General features: G+C 40.2%; 1 protein-coding gene across 1 annotated transcript in view; it reads left to right on the top strand.

The window, feature by feature from the left end:
- Window positions 1–23,354, top strand: part of LOC117526547 (bMERB domain-containing protein 1-like) — a 42,772-nt gene extending 19,418 nt beyond the window's left edge. Inside the window, exons 2-6 of the mRNA XM_034188609.1 lie at window positions 1,076–1,196; window positions 4,421–4,494; window positions 5,576–5,690; window positions 15,140–15,210; window positions 22,646–23,354. Coding sequence (XP_034044500.1) covers window positions 1,076–1,196; window positions 4,421–4,494; window positions 5,576–5,690; window positions 15,140–15,210; window positions 22,646–22,758 — 494 coding nt within the window. The 3' untranslated portion in view covers window positions 22,759–23,354. The remainder of the gene's footprint in view (window positions 1–1,075; window positions 1,197–4,420; window positions 4,495–5,575; window positions 5,691–15,139; window positions 15,211–22,645) is intronic.
- Window positions 23,355–23,575: the final 221 nt, after the last annotated feature.

Genomic DNA, 23,575 nt, shown 5'->3' with positions numbered 1-23,575 from the left:
AATGTAAAAACCATGAAACAGGCAAAAACACAAACATTTAGTACATTTATGTTCTGAAATGTTCTGCCTCACCAACAACCACACCTGCTTCTAATTCATCATCAGTCTAGCAGCTACTAGCTATCCAGAAGGTGACATGTAGGGGATATTGCACAGACAAAACAAAGTTGATTTTTCATTTGAGCATCTGGTGCATCAAAGTGTTTTTCCTCATTATATGCTCTTCTAATTTGGTGAGTTATAAGATGATGACATTTATTGTTTTTGAGATATCCTGTCTACATGCTGAGACTTTTCTAAACCCTTGGACTATACACATTTTCCGGACTTTTCAAAAACTGCACGTTCTGTGCTCATGTGAAACATCCAGTTAAATGCATCTTGTGTTAAATCACTTTTCAGCTCACAAATGTGTACTGCAATGCAAAAAATAGAATTTGTCACAGTGTTTCCTCTAACAGCCAAGGAAGATTTTTTTTTCATTGCCCAATTAAAATCAGTCCTGACATCCAATTAAAAGTCCTCTGGTTTTGTATGTGCTATTTCGTAACTATATGGGGAGAAAAATGCACATTGTGAGAGATTGTTAGTTATTTTGTCGGTTGTGTGATCACCAGTTGCACCTGTGGGATGCACCAACTCAAATAACTGACCTCTGGTGGAAAAGACTGCAGTGGATCTGACAGCCGCAGCAGGCGGGGGGTTTATCTTCCACCCAACTGACCTGCTGGCCTCAGTTTTCTCAATTAATCTGTGTGTGTGTGTGTGTGTGTGTGTGTGTGTGTGTTGTGGGCCGGGGAGCAGCTGTGTGAGTCGTGTAAAACCGGCACATGGTAATTTGGCCGTGACACTCTCTGCTCCTTGTCAGGCAGCACGCCCTATGTCTCATTTGCAGCAGTACTTTAAATCAGTTTAAAATGCAGATTCTTGTGTGTTTACAGTGTGGAGCAGATCAGTGGAGCTCTGGAAAAAAACTGAAATTCACAATCTTTAATATTTTTCACAGATGTGTTTTGCATTAATCAATACTGTGTTTCTTTACTATGTCCTGTCCCTTATGTCTTTGTGACATCAGAGGATGACGTGGTGTCCATGGCGGACTCCAGCATCACAGAGGACGACATCGAAGGCGAGCTCTTCAAGATTGACAGGATCAGGGACATCCTGGTCAGGAGAGAGTCAGAGCTCAGATATATGTGAGTGCTAAAAGCCTAGACTCTTGTTTGCTTGGTGAGACACACCCACGAACCACGACTGACACTCACAGACGCTCTCGCAAGGAATGGGGGTGTGGTCAGCTACAGCTCCTTTATATTTAAAGCAACAGCAATTACTAAAGGTGTTCAGTTTATTGTGATCTTGACTAAAACACAAGTATCTTTGTCACTATCTTTTCTTCTGCTTACACACATTGCGAAATGTTTATAACATCATTTTCACTTACTTTGGACTTCAAACTCTTTGTGTATCAAACCAGACGGGATCATTTGAATGCTGGTTTTCCCCCATAGAGGTCTATGTTTGTTACTTTGGTCTTGACTTGAAAATAATGTGTTGTTGAAATTCTGTCATGTTTGTTGTTAGCATTAACCTCTCCTCCATTGAGAGTCCAGTCACCAATTGAGCAACTGTTTTGCTGTGCCGCCCCACTCTTCATAGTGGGGCGGCACAGCAAAACAGCTGCTCATTTTGTGATAAAAGCATGGAATTTTGCACACATATTCTATATTAAATAATGTTTATTTTCAGATATGGAGGCATCCTGGGGCTGATTTCTAATGAGCTAGGGGTCAATAAAAATTTACATAGGGGTCAAAATTTAAAAATGCTCCAGTCATGTTGAAAACTATACCACATTTTTTTGTCTGATTCTAACGATTCCAAAAAGGTATAGTTTGGACTATCTATGACTGAATGTTCTGGAGTTATGGGGTAAAAACTGCAAAAATGGTGGCAAAGATCAGTTTCAGTTTGTACAGGGGTCAAAAGTTAAAGTTGCTCCAATTTTGGTAAAAGGTGGTGCAAATTATTGGTTGAAATAAAAGGATTAATAAATGGAATAGTTTTGACTGTGTTGAATGCTTGGTCTTCAAAGTAAAGGTCAAACAAGGTTGACATTCACTGGATTCTGTGACGTATATGTTACCCCGTAACATGATAACTAACATTAGTTAATTTAGAATGTGTGCCAAATTCCATGCTTTTATCACAAAATGAACCATTTTTATGGAAATTTGAGCTAAGCTGCACCACTATCATTGCGTACAAGGGTCAGCATGTTTACATTCATCAAATTAGACCTTTAGTGTGGTTCACCTCCTTGAGCAGGTTAGGTCTGGTAGCATGTGCTGGTGCCACATGTCGCCATATCCACCGCACCGCAGAATCGGCTCGAGTCCTAGAAGGCAACCACCCGCAGACAGACAAGTGGTCTATTTCTGCCTCCTGAAAGTAGCCATCCATCTGTCACAGCCAGGTGATACGCGGGCGTCTGCTTGGCTTTTGTTCAATCGCTGAGGCGCTCCACACTGAGGCATCAACGTGCTGGAAGAAATGGGTATGATGAAACATTGCCAAAGTATCATGGCTGATGCTCCCTCACAAGCAAAGAGTACGCCTTATCAGAGCTTGTCCAAGTAACTGTTAATTTAATTAACTGTGTTAATTTCACACAAACTCATTCCAGTGAGTTCTAGTGCCAAACACAAGACAAGCCTCCTTTGTTGCACATCAAATAACGGAGATGCACACAGTATACGCTACTATAATGTGAACACAACAGATATGTATCTATACAATTCATATCCTGGATTCCTTCCAGATTACACATACCGGTCTGTACATCTGTAGTCACACACTGTTTGCAAAGCACTCACAACTCGTGTTGTCACTCCACGTCAGCAATGTATGCAAATTGAATGCAGTCTACCAAAGCAACAAAGTTGTTACAACCCTGATTGATCAAAAGCACATAGAAGTAGTCATCCTATGTATGCCCTGAGGCCCATCAGGTCGGTGTTTATCCCTGCATATTGTAATGTGAAAGGGACGAGTCTATGAGTACACCTGGACAGGACGGACGCCAGTCTGACACCGGTTACTTCCCCAGCCAAGATTGGTACCCATTTCTAAAAGTGCCAGGGTCAATTTCCTGGATTTTATAAAATGTGAATGACAGACTTTGACATTGCATGATCCAGTTTCAAGTCACTGTTGCCAAATAAGTCACCCAGCGTGATGGATCAGTTACAAGCTGAACGAGCAACATTAGCTGTTTGTTCCCTCTCCTCGGGACGCAGCTGACGCGGTGCGGCGACACAGGAAAAACACCTCCGTGTTGATAACCATTTGTAAAATCCAGGCGGCTTTTGATGGCTTTCAGTGGAGTGAGTATATGAGAAATTGTTTAACAGCTGGACATGTTCCAACTTGTCCTTAAGGCTTCCAACAGAGGTGTTTTTCCTGTGGCGGAGCGTCGCGGCGGCTGCGAGCCGACGCTGCAATCCGTCCGCACGTCTTTCATTAAAAAAATTTCCTTTAACAGTGGAATATCCGGATAAAATGCTGAAACCAACTTCTTCTGAAACTTCTCTGTTCTCTCACGACGTCCTGGATCAATAGAGCCTGAAATGTGGAGGTTTTCAGCTTGAAACAAGCCGACGACGGCGCCTGAGAGCGCTGCGCGACGTCTCGCACCGTGGGAAGTCCTTAAAGCGACAGTATCGCCTCAAAATCTCTCATCAGCCGTTAAAATTTTCACTGAAAACCAGCTTAATTTTTCGAACCGTGTCCACTTCGATGTGTCTCACAGGTTTAGAAAAAATTTTGATCAAACAAAGCGCCAGTCTCTCAGCAACTTTTCAGACAAAGGAATTCCGACGAGGGGCTGGACGACTCCTCCCACAAGGAGTGCTCACAGGTGAATGACGTCACCGACAGGCGTGGAAAAACTCACGCATGCGCACGAGGGTTCAAGCATGTCTGACGTAAAAACATATGAATGAAATCCATATAGTTTTTGACAAAATAAAAAGGACCTATACTTTATTGACAGACCTCGTATGTATGTTTGCCACATTTGGGGGACATTGGAGTAGAACATACATTTTGACCTTTGACTGTGGCACCAGTTATTGACTATTGGTAAATTTGATGTTGCCTGGATACTTCCAAAATTCACCAACATATATGTGCCACATCTGACAGACATTGGAGTGAAAATTCTAAAGTTTTACCTTTGATCTCATGACCTTGACCTTTGCCAAAACAAACCTTTAAATGCAGTTCAGGCATTGACCTTCATCCACAGACCAAGTTTGGTAGAACTTGGCCAAAGACCCTGGGAGGAGGAGGGGAACAAACAGCTAATGTTGCTCAATTTATTGAATGATTTCAGTGTTTGTGTGTTATGTCTGTGCAGGATGGATGACATTCAACTGTGCAAGGAGATCACTCGTCTGAAGAAGGAGCTGCACAAATTAGTGGCCGTACCAGGTAAGAATCAAATACACAGGAAAAAAATACAAAAAAACTTGCTCACCTCCTCAACATGCTGAATCTTGTGTAACTGCTAAAAAAAAAAAGTTCTCCAGAACCTGATTGACACATTCAGAGCTTTAAATAATTGTGTTTTTGAAGTATGCAACTTAACTGTAGTTTACGTTCCGCTCACATATTTGACATCTAAGCAGACTGGGTGAGATTATTAGGAGCATGTTCAACACCTTCAGGGATGGGAGCAGGTTCACTAAATGGGGAAGAGCTGATGCTGCAAATAGTCTTGAGAATTTGCAGGACCCCCAAGACTTTGCTGGACATTATTGCCAGCTGATTCATTCAGTTGAGTGAGAAAGTGTGTCCACACCTTTGACTGGTAGTGTATGTTCTGGCTCCTCCACTGTTCGCTGCTTGCTTGGACTTGGTGTTGAGTGTAAACCAGTGGCTTAGACACCTCTGTTGGCAAGGAACACATGGGCCTCGATCTTGACCATGATGCACTTTCAGAATTTTTTTGTCCTCTTGAGAAGATGGAACTTTTATTTAAGCTTTCCATAGACCTGAAAATTCTCTTTAGGTTTGTAGGTCAAATGTCTTTTCCTCATTTTTTACCCAAGGCCAAAATATGACCATTGGGTATTGCGAAGACTTTGCGTCCATCTGTCTGTCCATCCGTCTCCCTGTGCTCAGCGTAATTCCAGTCTTATTACAGCCAGGGTCTTCAAACTCACAGGGAACATTCTTGGAACACAGATTTTGGACTTGTTCAAAGATGGCTAACCTTGACCTATTTTAAGAGGTCAAAAGGTCACATTCTGTTTCCTATTTTTATGCTCATACGGCCGAGGGTATTTTAGCATTGTGTTTTTAATTTAAACTTTATTTGATCAGGTTAGTCCCATTGAGATCGAGACCTCTTTTGCAAGGGAGACCTGGACAATTTTAAAGTTTCCAATTCACCGAACCTGCATGTCTTTTATATAACTTATATTAAATAATTGTGTAAATTTGATGTTGCCTGGGTACGTCTAAACTAAATAATAATAAATAATAATTGATATAGTTATATCTGTTGCAGATAACGACAAGTCTAGTGAGGATCGGCAGAAGGAAGAAGAACTTCTGCAGCAGATCCACAAGCTGGTGGAGACCAGAGATTTCCTCGTGGATGATGTGGAGTTTGAACGGCTCAGGTCTGCTTCTTTCATCTGTTGAAAGATGTTTTTTAACAATACATAATGAGTTATGTACAATATGTTTGCCCTTGAAATTCACAGCGAAGTTTATTAAATATCAAGTTACTCATAATAGCTGAAATGGGTCACAAGTAACAACATATTGTAGCCTGTAATCATATATGTATTTATCTTTTCAATGTGCAGCAAAGCATAGAGCAGACATATGTTTTAGTCAAGAAAAAGAAAGCCCTTTCACATTGTTTACAACTATATGCAACAGCCTTGAAAAAGTGGAGCATTGCATCGAGATGCACATTTACTTTGACTATGTATTTGGAGCACTTGTGTATTGAATATTAACTTTTGCTGAGCCCATGTACAATAGGGTGTTATGTGATATATTCTATTGGAAATTATGTATTTTATTAAGCAATACATGTTGTTGCAAATAAAAAGGAAAAAAACTGGTTTGTATGATAGATTAATAAAAATGTTCACGTCAGAACAGTGGACTGATTAGACTGACAACTAATTTTCCTGCAGTTTGTACAGAGGTCAAAAGTTAAAAGATGCTCCATTTTTGGTAAAAAGTGATACAAATTATTGGTTGAGGTGATAGGGATTCAAAAAGGGATAGTTTGCACCATCTGTTATATTTAGGTATCATGTTATATGTTATAGAATCCAATGGACGTCAACCTTGTTTGACCTTGACTTTGGAGGCCAAGTATTCAACACAGACAACTGGATTAAAGAGAAATGGTGCAAAATTCTGTGGACCCATGAAAGCAAGATTGTTCTTTTTGGGTCTAGGGGCTGGAGACAGTTTGTCAGATGACCACCAAAAACTGAATTCAATCCACAGTACACTGTGAAGACAGTGAAGCATGTTTTTGAGGCAAATCAAGAAATGTAGAGGAATTGTGGAATGGGGTCCAACCGTCCTGGGCTGGAATACCTGCTCACAGGTGCCAAAAGTTGGTCGACTCCATGCAACACAGATGTGACGGGTCTCAGAAACACTGGTTATATACTCACTCACTCAACTTCAACCGCTTACTCCAATTAAGGGTCGCAGGGGGCTGGATCCTATTCCAGCAGTCACAGGGCATGAGGCGGGGTACACCCTGGACAGGACGCCATTCTGTCGCAGGGCCACATATAGACAAAAACACATTTACACCCACACACACACCTACGGACAATTTAAAGTTTCCAGTCCACCTAACTTGCATGTCTTTGGATGTGGGAGGAAGCCGGAGCACCCGGTGAGAGCCCACACAAACACGGGGAGAACATGTAAACTCCACACAGAAAGGCCACAGGTGGGAATCGATCACCTGACCTTCTTGCTGTGAGGCAACAGTGCTAACCACTAAGCCACCGTGCTGCCCAGTGGTTATACAACTAAATATTAGTTCAGTGATTCACAGGAAAGATAAATCTTCATTTGAGCATTTGAGTTTGTAAAGAAAAATGCACAATGCTATTTTCTTCTTGAACAGCCTAATATTACTTCTTCTTCAGTTTCTGTAAAGTAATAACAAACTTGATACATTTTTCGTCATGTTTTGGTTTGAAATTAAATGTGCAGTGTTGCCAATGCATTTGTATGTATGGAAGCAAAAGCTATTATAAGGATTTTGAGCTTTACTCAGTTTTTTTAAATACACTGTTATTACAGTGTATCTGGAAAGTATTCACAGTGCTTGCTCACTGGTGGTTGGCTCTCACTGCGGTATTGTATCACTTCCTGTTCCGGAGCACAGCGGTGTTTTGCTGTATCTGTTAGCTGTTTAATCTGCGCAGTTAGATTGATCTAGTTAACTAGATAACGATTTGTTTCACAGTGTAATCTTCACGTGCCTTAACTAAAGCACTCCCTCTGCTGAATCACCTCTAAATTATTTACACATTATTCACTTTGTGTTTTTAGGAATCCGCTAGCTTAGCACAGCTACTAGCTCTTAGCCGATTTAGCATGGTGGCTTCTCCTGTCTGTCCTGCACTTTTCTGCTCTGGGTGTGAAATGTTTAGTTATTCCTCGGCCTCCTTTAGCAGTAATGGTACTTGTAATAAGTGTAGCTTATTCGTAGCTTTGGAGGCCAGGCTGGCGAATTGGAGACTCGGCTCCGCACCATGGAAAATTCTACAGCTAGCCAGGCCCCTGTAGTCGGTGCGGACCAAGGTAGCTTAGCCGCCGTTAGTTCCCCTCCAGCAGATCCCAAGCAGCCGGGAAAGCAGGCTGACTGGGTGACTGTGAGGAGGAAGCGTAGCCCTAAACAGAAGCCCCGTGTACACCTCCAACTCATTCACATTTCTAACCGTTTTTCCCCACTCGGCGACACACCCACCGAGGATCAAACTCTGGTTATTGGCGACTCTGTTTTGAGAAATGTGAAGTTAGCGACACCAGCAACCATAGTCGATTGTCTTCCGGGGGCCAGAGCAGGCGACATTGAAGGAAATTTGAAACTGCTGGCTAAGGCTAAGCGTAAATTTGTTAAGATTGTAATTCACGTCGGCAGTAATGACACCCGGTTACGCCAATCGGAGGTCACTAAAATTAACATTGAATCGGTGTGTAACTTTGCAAAAACAATGTCGGACTCTGTAGTTTTCTCTGGGCCCCTCCCCAATCGGAGCGGGAGTGACATGTTTAGCTGCATGTTCTCCTTGAATTGCTGGCTGTCTGAGTGGTGTCCAAAAAAAAAAAAGAAAAAAGAGGTGGGCTTCATAGATAATTGGCAAAGCTTCTGGGGAAAACCTGGTCTTGTTAGGAGAGACGGCATCCATCCCACTTTGGATGAAGCGGCTCTCATTTCTAGAAATCTGGCCAATTTTCTTAAATCCTCCAAACCGTGACTATCCAGGGTTGGGACCAGGAAGCAGAGTTGTAGTCTTACACACCTCTCTGCAGCTTCTCTCCCCCTGCCATACCCTCATTACCCCATCCCCGTAGAGACGGTGCCTGCTCCCAGACCACCAGTAACCAGTAAAAATCTATTTAAGCATAAAAATTCAAAAAGAAAAAATAATATAGCACCTTCAACTGCACCACAGACTAAAACAGTTAAATGTGGTCTATTAAACATTAGGTCTCTCTCTTCTAAGTCCCTGTTAGTAAATTATATAATAATTGATCAACATATTGATTTATTCTGCCTTACAGAAACCTGGTTACAGCAGGATGAATATGTTAGTTTAAATGAGTCAACACCCCCGAGTCACACTAACTGCCAGAACGTTCGTAGCACAGGCCGAGGTGGAGGATTAGCAGCAATCTTCCATTCCAGCTTCTTAATTAATCAAAAACCCAGACAGAGCTTTAATTCATTTGAAAGCTTGACTCTTAGTCTTGTCCATCCAAATTGGAAGTCCCAAAAACCAGTTTTATTTGTTATTATCTATCGTCCACCTGGTCGTTACTGTGAGTTTCTCTGTGAATTTTCAGACCTTTTGTCTGACTTAGTGCTTAGCTCAGATAAGATAATTATAGTGGGCGATTTTAACATCCACACAGATGCTGAGAATGACAGCCTCAACACTGCATTTAATCTATTATTAGACTCAATTGGCTTTGCTCAAAATGTAAATGAGTCCACCCACCACTTTAACCATATCTTAGATCTTGTTCTGACTTATGGTATGGAAATTGAAGACTTAACAGTATTCCCTGAAAACTCCCTTCTGTCTGATCATTTCTTTAACATTTACATTTACTCTGATGGACTACCCAGCAGTGCGGAATAAGTTTCATTACACTAGAAGTCTTTCAGAAAGCGCTGTAACTAGGTTTAAGGATATGATTCCTTCTTTATGTTCTCTAATGCCATATACCAACACAGTGCAGAGTAGCTACCTAAACTCTGTAAGTGAGATAGAGTATCTCGTCAATAGTTTTACATCCTCATTGAAGACAACTTCGGATGCTGTAGCTCCTCTGAAAAAGAGAGCTTTAAATCAGAAGTGCCTGACTCTGTGGTATAACTCACAAACTCGCAGCTTAAAGCAGATAACCCGTAAGTTGGAGAGGAAATGGCGTCTCACTAATTTAGAAGATCTTCACTTAGCCTGGAAAAAGAGTCTGTTGCTCTATAAAAAAGCCCTCCGTAAAGCTAGGACATCTTACTACTCATCACTAATTGAAGAAAATAAGAACAACCCCAGGTTTCTTTTCAGCACTGTAGCCAGGCTGACAAAGAGTCAGAGCTCTATTGAGCTGAGTATTCCTTTAACTTTAACTAGTAATGACTTCATGACTTTCTTTGCTAATAAAATTTTAACTATTAGAGAAAAAATTACTCATAACCATCCCAAAGACATATCGTTATCTTTGGCTGCTTTCAGTGATGCCGGTATTTGGTTAGACTCTTTCTCTCCGATTGTTCTGTCTGAGTTATTTTCATTAGTTACTTCCTCCAAACCATCAACATGTCTATTGGACCCCATTCCTACCAGGCTGCTCAAGGAAGCCCTACCATTAATTAATGCTTCGATCTTAAATATGATCAATCTATCTTTATTAGTTGGCTATGTACCACAGGCTTTTAAGGTGGCAGTAATTAAACCATTACTTAAAAAGCCATCACTTGACCCAGCTATCTTAGCTAATTATAGGCCAATCTCCAACCTTCCTTTTCTCTCAGAAATTCTTGAAAGGGTAGTTGTAAAACAGCTAACTAATCATCTGCAGAGGAATGGTCTATTTGAAGAGTTTAGAATTCATCATAGTACAGAAACAGCATTAGTGAAGGTTACAAATGATCTTCTTATGGCCTCAGACAGTGGACTCATCTCTGTGCTTGTTCTGTTAGACCTCAGTGCTGCTTTTGATACTGTTGACCATAAAATTTTATTACAGAGATTAGAGCATGCTATAGGTATTAAAGGCACTGCGCTGCGGTGGTTTGAATCATATTTATCTAATAGATTACAATTTGTTCATGTAAATGGGGAATCTTCTTCACAGGCTAAGGTTAATTATAGAGTTCCACAAGGTTCTGTGCTAGGAAGTTTCTGTATTAAGATTATAAGATTATAAGATTCTAATTATTAAGATTATAAGATTCTGTACCACAACTTTACAACGTGTGGTACAGAATCTCATTTTAAGATGAAATGTTCTTTTCTGCGGCTACAGCACTTGACTTGCAGTCATCTCGATAGAAGGGCAGCTGCTAACATTAACAAGTGTTGCCTTTGCCGAATCCTCCTGTGTTCACAGTTCTGCTGCACGCCTGCACCTCTTTTTCTGATTCTCTATCTATATTGGGAGAACTGCAAAGCAGTCAATTACTCAAAAAATGAGGCTATTTTAGCTACCAGAGGAGCTTTCTTTGCGGGAATAGATGGAATTCAGTTTTCATACTGCTTGAATAGAACGTTTTATATCCGAAGGTGCATATACTAAGTGTTGCAACAGAACACGTGTTTTGCCTCAGTTGACATTGTGTACTTTAATGTATGCTGAAACGTACATGACTGTGTATGTATGCTGACTGCGCTCCCATGTCTCTACTGTGTGTCCCTTCTCACGCTCATAGAAATGTTATGCTCTACGCGCCCGCATCTTTTATGCTGCATTCGTTTTCAGGGACGTGTGCGGCATTATCAGCCTTCTGACTAGGGATGGGTATAGATAAGATTTTATCGATATCGATGCCATTATCGATTTCACTTATCAATCCTATTCTTTATCGATTCCCTTATCAATACCTCCTGTGAATTTTCTGTGTACTAAAAGTAGGCTTTGTAGGTTTTCCATGTCAACTAAGGTTAATTATAGAGTTCCACAAGGTTCTGTGCTAGGACCAATTTTATTCACTTTATACATGTTTCCCTTCGGCAGTATTATTAGACGGCATTGCTTAAATTTTCATTGTTACGCAGATGATACCCAGCTTTATCTATCCATGAAGCCAGAGGACACACACCAATTAGCTAAACTGCAGGATTGTCTTACAGACATAAAGACATGGATGACCTCTAATTTCCTGCTTTTAAACTCAGATAAAACTGAAGTTATTGTACTTGGCCCCACAAATCTTAGAAACATGGTGTCTAACCAGATCCTTACTCTGGATGGCATTACCCTGACCTCTAGTAATACTGTGAGAAATCTTGGAGTCATTTTTGATCAGGATATGTCATTCAATGCGCATATTAAACAAATATGTAGGACTGCTTTTTTGCATTTGCACAATATCTCTAAAATTAGAAAGGTCTTGTCTCAGAGTGATGCTGAAAAACTAATTCATGCATTTATTTCCTCTAGGCTGGACTATTGTAATTCATTATTATCAGGTTGTCCTAAAAGTTCCCTGAAAAGCCTTCAGTTAATTCAAAATGCTGCAGCTAGAGTGCTAACAGGGACTAGAAGGAGAGAGCATATCTCACCCATATTGGCCTCTCTTCATTGGCTTCCTGTTAATTCTAGAATAGAATTTAAAATTCTTCTTCTTACTTATAAGGTTTTGAATAATCAGGTCCCATCTTATCTTAGGGACCTCATAGTACCATATCACCCCAATAGAGCGCTTCGCTCTCAGACTGCAGGCTTACTTGTAGTTCCTAGGGTTTGTAAGAGTATAATGGGAGGCAGAGCCTTCAGCTTTCAGGCTCCTCTCCTCTGGAACCAGCTCCCAATTCGGATCAGGGAGACTGACACCCTCTCTACTTTTAAGATTAGGCTTAAAACTTTCCTTTTTGCTAAAGCGTATAGTTAGGGCTGGATCAGGTGACCCTGAACCATCCCTTAGTTATGCTGCTATAGACTTAGACTGCTGGGGGGTTCCCATGATGCACTGAGTGTTTCTTTCTCTTTTTGCTCTGTATGCACCACTCTGCATTTAATCATTAGTGATTGATCTCTGCTCCCCTCCACAGCATGTCTTTTTCCTGGTTCTCTCCCTCAGCCCCAACCAGTCCCAGCAGAAGACCCTCCCTGAGCCTGGTTCTGCTGGAGGTTTCTTCCTGTTAAAAGGGAGTTTTTCCTTCCCACTGTTGCCAAGTGCTTGCTCACAGGGGGTCGTTTTGACCGTTGGGGTTTTTACGTAATTATTGTATGGCCTTGCCTTACAATATAAAGCACCTTGGGGTAACTGTTTGTTGTGATTTGGCACTATATAAATAAAATTGACTTGATTTGAGTGCTTCACTTTTTCCACATTTTGGTATATTACAGACTCATTCCAAAATGAAGGAAATTAAATGTTTCCCCCAAAATTCTAGTCACAACACCCCATAATGACAACGTGAAAAAAGTTGATTTGAATTTTTTGCAAATTTATTAAAAATTAAAATCTAAGAAATCACATGTACATAAGTATTCCCACCCTTTACTCAATACTTTGTTGATGCACCTTTGGCAGCAATTACAGCCTCAAGTCTTCTTGAATATGATACCACAAGCTTGGCACACCTGTTTTTGGGCAGTTTTGCCCATTCCTTTTTGCAGCACCTCTCAAGCTCCATCGGGTTGGATGGCAAGCAAACCCAGCCCATGGATTATTTGTGAAATATGGCAAAGATTCTGTCTATGGCTGATGCAGAGACATCGATTTATATTTTTGTTTTATGGTGCACTGATTATTTTAATGTCTTATTTAGTGCTTTGCTGCACACCAATGTTAGAAGTCTTCACTTGGTTCACAGTGCTGCTGCTACAGACTAAAAATGATCTGGGTCATGGCCAACTTATATAACTTACCTTCCTGAGTTGAATAAAAGTGTTTCTTGAAGTTGGGTTTACTTAAGTTCAATTGCTGCCTTAAAAAACAATTTTTTTTTAAGTTGAATCACCCTGATAATTTTTATAGTGTAACACGAGTTGTGCATCTTTGGCTTGTCTGTCACTTCGACTGGTCACATTCTCTTGCTGAAGGATTCAGTCACATCACAGTCTGGGGTACAATACAAATAAAAAAGTTAGCTAGTAGCTGGTGACGGCTCAGTGCTTTGTTGGTCACGCTTTTGTGATTGCAAATTGAGTGTTGCTTGGATGTCTGCAAAATTTAAAAGCTAATGAAAGGATTCTTGGCAGAAAATGATGCACTCCAAGTGCCTCTTGTTGCACCTGATTGTTGATTTACAGTATTTTTTGGAATGTTACCAAAAAGCTGAAAAGCTGTTCCCTAGCCTCAGTAAGTCTTCACTGGACCGCCTACAAATGGTCCAGAATGCTTCTGCAAAGCTCCTTACAAGGTTTTCTAGGTGGTTTCATGTAACATCCATTCTGTCTTGTTTGCTTTGGCTCCAAATTCGGTTCAGCCTGCAATTTAAAATATCGGTGATGACTTTTAGAGCTCTGCATGGTCAGATACCACTCTACATCAGTGAACTCTTGCACCCGTATGTGACAAGCAGGTCTCTGAGGTCCTGGGACCAGAACCTGTTAGTTGTACCAAGGTCAATGCTGAAGACCAAAGGAGACTGTGCATTTGAGGTTGTGGCTCCCAAACTGTGGAATCCACTGCCACTACACCTATGTTCCATGGAATTTGCTGGAACCTTTAAGGAGAAGCTCAAGGCCTGTTTGTACAGACTTGCTTTTAAGTAGTTTTATGTTATTGCTGTTTTTAGTTTCTGTATTTTTATTTCTGTGTTCTTAAATTCTTGTACAGCACTTTGTGATTTTATCATGAAAAGTGCTATACAAACAAATTTTACTTACTTACTTATTAATAATAATTACAATGACTATTTATAATTGATCTTTCCCAGAAATCAAAGCACTAAACAAAATTAAACTCTCATAATAAAAGAAAAAATGACAATAATACAAAGTACACAATATACATAAATCCCAAATTAACAAGCTGATAATTCAGAAAAAAAATGGTGCAACTTAAGGTATATATGAGTTTTATTAGAACCAGTGGTACCAAATGGCTGGACATAAATGCAGAGCTCAGACTCAGATGGGATTTGGCAAAGGGGTTTTACTGGTACATAAAGCAGGGTCTGGTACACAGAAAGACAGTCAAAAATCAGCAACAGTATCAGAAAAATCTGACACTGTTGCTGATTTTTGCTAAGGCGTGGTCCAGTAAACAGGCAGGCAGTCCAAAACACAGCTAGAAAACAGGTCAAGACAAACTTACGAAACAGGCTATGAAGTGATGGCATAAAGCACAGAGAGCTGGCGAATAAACAGTGCAATCCATGAAGCTTATATACACCATGGTGATGAGCTACCAATTAGGAACAGGTGTGTGGAAAGCACCAGAATAAGGGTGTGGCCCAACAGTGTGCCCTGCCCACCACCAAGAGAGATAGGGACAGACAAAGGCCAAGCAGGAAAAACCCAGCAAGAGAAATCATATAAAATAAACTAATTAAACAGAGCAAAGATAATACAACAAAGTCCAAACCCTGACATGTTTTTCCTATTGAAGAGGCATTTTTACAACTTGTGCACCAGAACATACAGTATTTTATATTGGTCTTCTCCATTTTTACAGGGAGAAAGAAGAAGATAAAGAAATGGCTGATTTTCTGAAGTCTAAGTTCCCAAGAACTGTGAAGAAAACAGGTATCCATTTACAAAGTGCAGTCACGTTGCAGTAACTGTCCTTAAAACACACAAACAAAAAAAACAAAAAACAAATATGTTAGCAAAATCTTCGGGCCCGGTCCCACTGGTGTTTAGGAAGATTTGCATATGGATTGTGCACAAAATTGGCTCATATTATAAAGGTCCACAATATCCTTGAAACATGCTTGTATGAGTCGGCTGACATCCGCACACATCCGCAATTATCTGCAAAGGCATGTTTTTGCGTTGCCAGGATTTTTGAGCTGCACAAAACTTTGGCTGCAGATGACATCTGCCTTACATACTCAAACTATGCGCTGTATATCCGCTGTTATCCGCTGATATCCGCAACTGACGGGGTATTGTGGCTTGGCAGCGGACTGGGACAGTGTGTAAAATGGATATATAGCGTGCCTATCACGTCCACATCACAAACTAAAATAAGTTGTAGCGAATGCAGACAGATTGGCCACGGGTAAAGCATTTGTATTACGTCTGCTTTGCATCTGATTTGCAGACAATTTGCTACTGCATAACACATCACGTAAACCCAGGGTACTATATGTGGCAGAAATCGACATACCTGCCAGTCAGTGCCGGTCCTGCTGTAGAGATGTATAGATGTAGTTATGGATCCCCAAAGACGCAGTGTGAGAGTTGCTGCCATCCAACAACATACTGTAAAACCCCAGCTGCATAGAAGTCAGCCATGGACCTCGGTTCTCTTTCAGAACGTTTATTTAACTGCAACAAAAGGAAGAGTTGCTGTTACAGCCGCAACTCACGCTGAACTGTCTCTTTTTAAAAAAAAAAACACCGTCTCACAACCCAGAGTGGCTTCTCTCCTCCCGCTCCCCAAACTCATGAAAAGTTAACCCTTGTATGACAACATAAACATCAACTCTATGATCATTACAGTACTAGTCAACTTGTCCAAGTCCAGCAATTGCTCCAGAGGCTGTGGTGTTGGTGTGAATAGTGATGCCAAAAGGCCCGAGTGCACTTCTTTTATGACCGCAGTGCAGATGCTGTGCATGCGCAATACAACCACTGTTCCTGTATCACGTGCGCGATGCATTCACAATACATCTGTAATACTTCCGTGATAATCGCAATGCGTCCGATCCGTTTCCTCAATACATGCGTTATACATCTATGATTGTTCGTCATATATTCGCATTGGTGGGCACAGTTCAGATAATCTGATAGCAGAGAATTATCAAAGCTAATGTTTTTGTTAGCGGATTAGCTTTTCAGATAAGTTTTAAAACCATCATCGGACCAATTATCTTCCGATAAATTTAGTTCCGATAACTTTCAATCCGATAACATTTTCTTTGCTGGTAAAGTTTAACGGTCAAAAACGTTTGTAAAACCTAAAATCAAACTTTTTAGTCCGTTTACGGTGTGTTTATAGCCACTGAGCAGACTGGCTGCATGTCGCTTGCTGATGACATCATCATTAAGCACAAAACGTGATTGGCCGGTCGACACAGAGAGCATTGTGGGTAGGTTCACTTTGGACGTTACAGTGACTTGTCCACTCGACACAAAAACAAAACAGACTATTTATAACCTTATTTTATTTTATTTCTTTGTGGCTGTAATTTAATTGCCAAGACTCGGTGGGGGAGAGGAGCTGTCATGGCGCAGCTATGTGTACTGAGGGAGGGACTTTTCTTCACGTTTAGACACTGTTTTCGATTTAAAAAAGGATGCTTTATGTGGATTATTTATTCAGATGAATCCCACTGAAACTAACAGGTAAAAAAGTAAGTCCCTTCGGCTATTCCCTTGTTTGCACTCGGGGACATCACAGCACATCCAAGGTGGATCTGCATGTTGAATTGGCATAGGTTTTACGCCAGATGCCCTTCCTGACGCAACTCCACATTACATGGAGAAATGTGGCAGGGGTGGGATTTGAACCCGGAACCTTCTGCACTGAAACCAAGCACATTAGCGTCTTGGCCACCACCCCTGCTGAAACTAACAGGTAAGAATTTATATTTACTACGTGTATTTTACTCTGCCAATCAATGTATTAATGGATGTATTTCAGTTGTTTGAGCCGCAGGGCTGAAATCGTGTGAAAAAAGCAGCAGCTTTTAGTTCGTAAATGATAGTGTATCTAATACCGAGATAAACTGTGACTTCTAATACTGTGTTTTACTGCTTCTGAAAGATGATGACAGTGTTTGGGGTTTTATTTTTTTGTTTATTCATTTTTCGTGCTTTCTTTGTGTTTGTGATCCTTGAATTTACCCAGCAGCCCCTGCAGTGCTTAAAGTGAAACTGGTTTATCAGAAGCCGACAGTGTAATCTGATGTGACCGTGTCCAAATCTATACTAATAGTTATCGGTTATCTGGAATAAAGATAATTTTTTTTTAGCAGTTTATCGGCATAAAAGATAACTTTTCAGTGATTCATGGTTATCGAAGCTAACTTTTTGGTTAGCTGTGCCCACCACTGTAAATTCGCTATATATTATTACTATATCCGTAATTCATACTGAGGATTTGTCATTTCAGGCCAATTTTGTTAAGGACGACAACAAACGCCCGAAATTTGTATACTCAGTTCATGCACAATTAATCCTCTCCCCAATGGTACCAGGCTCTTAACTGCTTCAGAGAAAGAGTTCAGCAGATTTTCATTCCTTTTTGAATTTTGATTCTTTTATCAAATGTTATCCTTGCTTAGAGTGTCTCTGATAGTCACGGATGGATTGTACAGAAATGGAAAGTGTCTGCATCCTTCTTATCAAAGTCATTTTTCATCTGAACTCAGTGTGCACCAAGGCCAAGAGAGGAAGCGAGAGCAGGCAACAACTTATAGTCAGGTCCATAAGTATTTGGACAGTGCATTGACCACCACCACAGTAGAGATTAAATTAAATAATAAAGATGTTGTATTGTGTAGACTTTCAGCTTTGATTCAAGTGGGTTTAGTAAAAATATAATTTTACATTTTTAGGAGATACAGACATTTTTACACACGAGTCTATTTTATGAGGTTATAGGTAACTGGACAAACGAAATATGATTGCTTTGTCATACAAACTGTCACTTGTACAACCAGTTTTCTTCAAACAAGTCAGGGGATGAATACATTAACATTTACAAGTCACTGAATATGTCTTGAACCTTATTTTCCTCAGTCATTAAGAAATTCAAACTGTATGATATATGATGGTAAATGTGTGTGGAGTAGGCAGTTCTGAAAAACTGAGTGACTGTGCAAGAAAAATACTAGTGAGGGAAGCCAACAAGATGCCCACACAACTCTGATGGAATTATCGGATTCTGTACCTGTGATTGCAGAAATGTTTCGTCATGCAACTCTTGGCTGTTGAATCATGGGTTATGCAGCTTCAAAGTGGAGTGACACAGACAAGGATTGTTTTACATAATAATTCATAATTTATTTTATTGTGTAAAATATTTGTATACATGATTGTATATAACGACACATCATAACATAATAAAAACAACTATTAATTTTAAAATCTGGTGACATTCATTATACTGTAATACAAATCATAATTTGCTTTAAAAAATCTATGAAATAAAAATATCATAGACAATATGAATGCTCAGTTAGTTTGTCAGAAAGCACATACAGTAGGTGATCTGCTTTCTTGTAGTCCTTCTCTGTTCCACTCCACCATGAAACTGTATAACTGGTGATGCCACAGAGAAAACTTACAGTATCCCCACTGTTTCTCCAGACACAGGTACAGAAGCCTATAATTCCTTCAGAGTTGTCATGGATGTCTTGGTTTCTTCCCTCACTAGCGTCCTACTTGCATGGTCAGTTTTTGAGATAGATTTACCGGACAGTACCATACTGCATGCATTTCTTAATGATTGTTGAAAATGTTCATGTATCAATCCCCTGGGTTTTTTTAAACTGTTGATTTGTATTAACTGTAATACAATACAAATAATGAATGTTTGAGTTCAATGGAACAAAACATTTCATGAGGTGAAAGATGGAATTTTCCATCTTTCACCTCATGACATATTTCGTTCGTTAAATTGCGTTAGAGATCTGTCTAGGTTTTCATCCGAACAGATGGCTTATGGCATAGTGGAGTATTTGTGTTAGAAGAATTAGCACCGTCAATTAGCTCGATCAAATCGTTAGCTAAATGAAGCCCCCACTAGTGTGTGCGTGGGTGGGGTTCGCAGCGTGCAATGGTAAATGTATGAAACCCAATTTGCATGGTAAATGGAACCATATTTGCACGCTAAATACAACCCAACACAAATGGGATGAATAATGCTAATAATAACTTTTTCATGCAACTGTACCACTGCATCAATAGCTCAGTGTTTTATTGAGAAAATATCACCATATCAATATTAGCCATTCCAAGAATGTACAACAGCATCCATAGTTCATTTCAAATGTTCACTGTTTTTGTTGAGCCATTCACTTCACCATATCAGTGAATATATACAATGCCAAAATGTTCAACATCCATTGTTTATTTCATTAGTTCAATGTTTTGATTTGCTTGAAAATCTCTTCACTATATGACTATAAGTCATGAATATATGATAGCTATATACAAATGTACATGATGTATAGTAAAAACTTGACTCATTTCGATTTAAATCTTTCTTTTTTGATAGATTGTACTGCATTGGAATCTGATGATCTTTTCCTTGGCTTCTCTGACTTGGCTTTCTCTTTCTTTTGGTGTTTAAGCAGTGCCTTTTTGGAAGGTTTCTTGGCCACCCTGTTTGCATGAGCTTTTGTTTCAAGAGCACTGGCCAACAGTAGTATATATGCCCTATCATTCCTTACTAAGAATTGTAACTTATGAAAATGACTCACCAGGTAGTTTGTAATTCTGTTTTCTCAATCTCTTCTTCTCAGCATGCTTGCTTCCCTCACAATGTTGTTTCAGTGACAGCCAACCTTTGCCACCATACTTTATCACCTTTCCATCGCACAGATTACAAAGGGCTTTCCCCGGATCTTTGTGTTTTAAAATGAAATCTGAAAGCGTGCATCCGTCGACTTGTTTTTCCAACCACGACTAATTCCACAAATTCTTTATCCCCGCATCCAAAGCTGTCACCGTCCCGCTGTCTCTCTTATGGAGGATATCTTTCTTCCACAACATCTTACAATGTGAATACTCGCGTGCTCACCCGAGCGAGCAACACGTTATTATATCAAAACAAAAGCACTACGCGATATATACCAAACCCAAACTGTATTTTAACCTATTAAACATATCATACCTAAAAATGCGACGATGTTTAGCATGTTTTCTAGCGAAAAACGCGGCGAGGGAGCTAGCATTTGTTTTCTCGTTTTATCGCGCACAGTCTCGCGGTATTTTACTCCCGAGTGATCCCGAATGTCAACGGAAGCAACCGACACCGACCAAAACATATGAAAGCTTGTCAAAATGAGCAATACACATTCTGATCATCTTTTCACCCATCAAAACAAATGTTTTATCATCTTGGCTAAAAAAATAGAGGAATTCTGCTAAATAGCGGGCGTTTGGGATCCCTGTATAATTAATTATTCCAATTACTTATGGAGGGTCTGTGTATAAAAATGGCTGTAATTCTTAAATGATTAATGTAGTATTTTCTTAACCCTATTGAATTAAAACTGAAAATTGACACTATAAGCACACACTGGGCCTCATGTATCAATGTTGCACACTTGTGGCGTAAATTACTTGAAATACACCAAAGTCACCGTCACATGTATCAAGCAGTGCGCACCTGCCCATTTCTGGTGTACGCCTGACGTGAACTTGATAAATGCGGCGGGTGGAAACGATCGTAATTATAATAAACACGCCAAGAAATATTCAGACTCCGCTTCAGACACACCCTCATTTTACGACATGGAAGTCGGGAAGACGGCAATGAAAAAGAACTCCACCAATCACGACGCGTGCCAATAGAGCGTCAAAAGCGGCTGTCGTATCAATTGTTTTGTAGTATATAATCAATAAAGTGTTACAGTGGTCCCTCATTAATCGCTGGAGTTACGTTCTAAAAAATAGCCCATAATACGTGAAACCACGACGTAGTCAGCGTTATTTTTTTTACAATTATTATTGACGTTTCAAAGCTGTAAAACCCCTCACTACACAGTTTATACACTTTCTCAATCAGGCATGAACATTTTCTCACTTTTCTCTCGTCTGTAAACACTCTCAAAGTTCAAACCTTAGTAGGAAAATAATACTAAACTGTTTTCAGGCCCAAACATTTGAGAAATAAAAATAGAACATTTTCCTATAAATAATTATGATGGCATTTAGAACTAACAAATTAATTTTAACGATCAACGAACGAGGTCGGACACATAAGAAATTATTAATAGTGACTGACCAGTATGTCACAGATCGCTCCTCTGCGTCCTGACGCCACGCCTTTTCCCACTCACATCTCGCTGCAGCAGGTGTTTGTTTCCGTGTGACAAACACAGTTATGAGTAGTTGTTGGCGCTCTTTTCTCTTCTGGGCAACAAGATTCTTATAAACAGATACGCAGAACACAGAACACTGTAAAAAAAAAAAAAAAAGGCATGCAAAATTGGACTAAATACTCCGCAAGACTCCGAGGCCACGACAGGTGAACGGCGTTATAGTGAGGGACCACTGTATTCTCTTTTCACATGTCAATAATTCTTGACATGTGGATATTTGCTAGCTCAATTAATAAGACACGCCTAATCTGTCAGATTTCTTTATTTTTTAAATGTATTTCTGTATTTATTTTATTGTGACAACCGAATGGAGATGACAAAACCTGGTTGCAGTACGGGCGAATTAAGGGAATGACGAAACTACAGTTGTTATTATCAATTTCATAGTCTAAAACGATCACACCACATGAAGTTAAGCTCAGCGCTGCTCTGGCTCCAGGCTTGAAGTCTGGAGAAAAAGGCGAGCAGCGCTGTCTTTGCAGTCAGCGCTGTAGCCACGGATTGTGCTCCGTAACAATCCCGCAACAGCGGGATTTGTATTGATTATTATGTAGTATAATCAGGAAAGTGTTATTTATGTAACATATGCATTGATTTGTATAATGGCACTGTTTATCATGTTGATCATCTTCATTTTTATGTGGATTCCAGCGCTGGTTCATTTTGGTGTATAATTTACGCCACCTCTCAACCTGGTGTATATTTTCAGCGCAGCGTATGCCAACGACCACATTGATAAATGCCAAGTAGCGCAGCCGTTTTGGCGTACACCCCATATACGCTCAAATATCGGCGTACACAACGTTGATACATGAGGCCCACTGAGTGTTCATGTCAGCTCCACTGTTTTGTGTACAGAAGCAAAATGATGAAATATTGCATCATTGTCCAAATACATATGGATGTGACTTTATATCTGTGGACCCCCCCGCCACTGTGTCTTGTCTACTGTGCCTCAGGTGCCCCGGTCAAACGAATACCGTCACGGGTCCAGCAGCCTTCATCTGCCATCACAAAGACGGGACTCACCCTGCTGAAGGAGTGCTGCGGCTTCACCTGCTCCATCATGTAGACCAGGGAGCCGACTGTCCCACCAAGTCCATAGTTCCTGTTTCAGGCTTTCCGTCCAGATCTGGAAGCATGGACTAGTTGTGCCCATTTAGAATTTACCACCACAATGCGTTGCAAAGATGTTGCAGTGAGTTTTCCATCCTGGGATCTATACTTTGTTTCCTCTCATTTGGTTTCATATTACATTCTAACGTTTGTCCTCTTGTCTTGCACTTGCTCTCACTGCTCTCAGCCCAAACTCCTCTGTTTATTGGTTATGCAAAGTGGTTAAGTATTTTTCAGCTATGTTTATTTGTTTGTCTGAGATTTAATTACTCCAAAACCTCTTGACTAATGTTTATAAAACTGGATGGAAGGATGGGCATCGGCCCAGAAAGGATGCCTGAAATTTTGGTGCAGATCCTGACATAAATTTTTTCCACTTTTGTTAAAACTGCAGCATTTTAAAGCAGTTTCTAAAGAAATAATTATTTTAAAGCTGTATATGTAGAATTTTGACATCTAAACACATTAAATATTAAACGTTAAAAGACCTGTGCCAGGAATGATTTGGGTGTATACCAATTTGTTCAGGTCTGTCTTTAGTTTTAAGGCATTAAAAAAAAAAAAAAATCCTCATCCAAAATGAATGGTGGTTTGTGTCTGAGTCGTGTGTGTGTGTCTTCCACTGCCTGTCATCAGTGTGGGTCCCTGTCTTGTCTGTGCCTTGTGTGTGTGTGTGTGTTTGTAATCTGTTGTGTTCTCTCCCCTGTATGTGTGTGTCAGTCATTTGTGTTTGTCATCCTTGTGATCAGTCCACTGTCTGTGTGGTCCTCATG

Source organism: Thalassophryne amazonica, chromosome 15 (genome assembly GCF_902500255.1).
Source record: "Thalassophryne amazonica chromosome 15, fThaAma1.1, whole genome shotgun sequence".
NCBI classification, from domain to species: Eukaryota; Metazoa; Chordata; class Actinopteri; order Batrachoidiformes; family Batrachoididae; genus Thalassophryne; species Thalassophryne amazonica.
The sequence above is the reverse complement of the archived record's forward strand: the minus strand, read 5'-3'. Positions and strand labels throughout refer to the sequence as shown.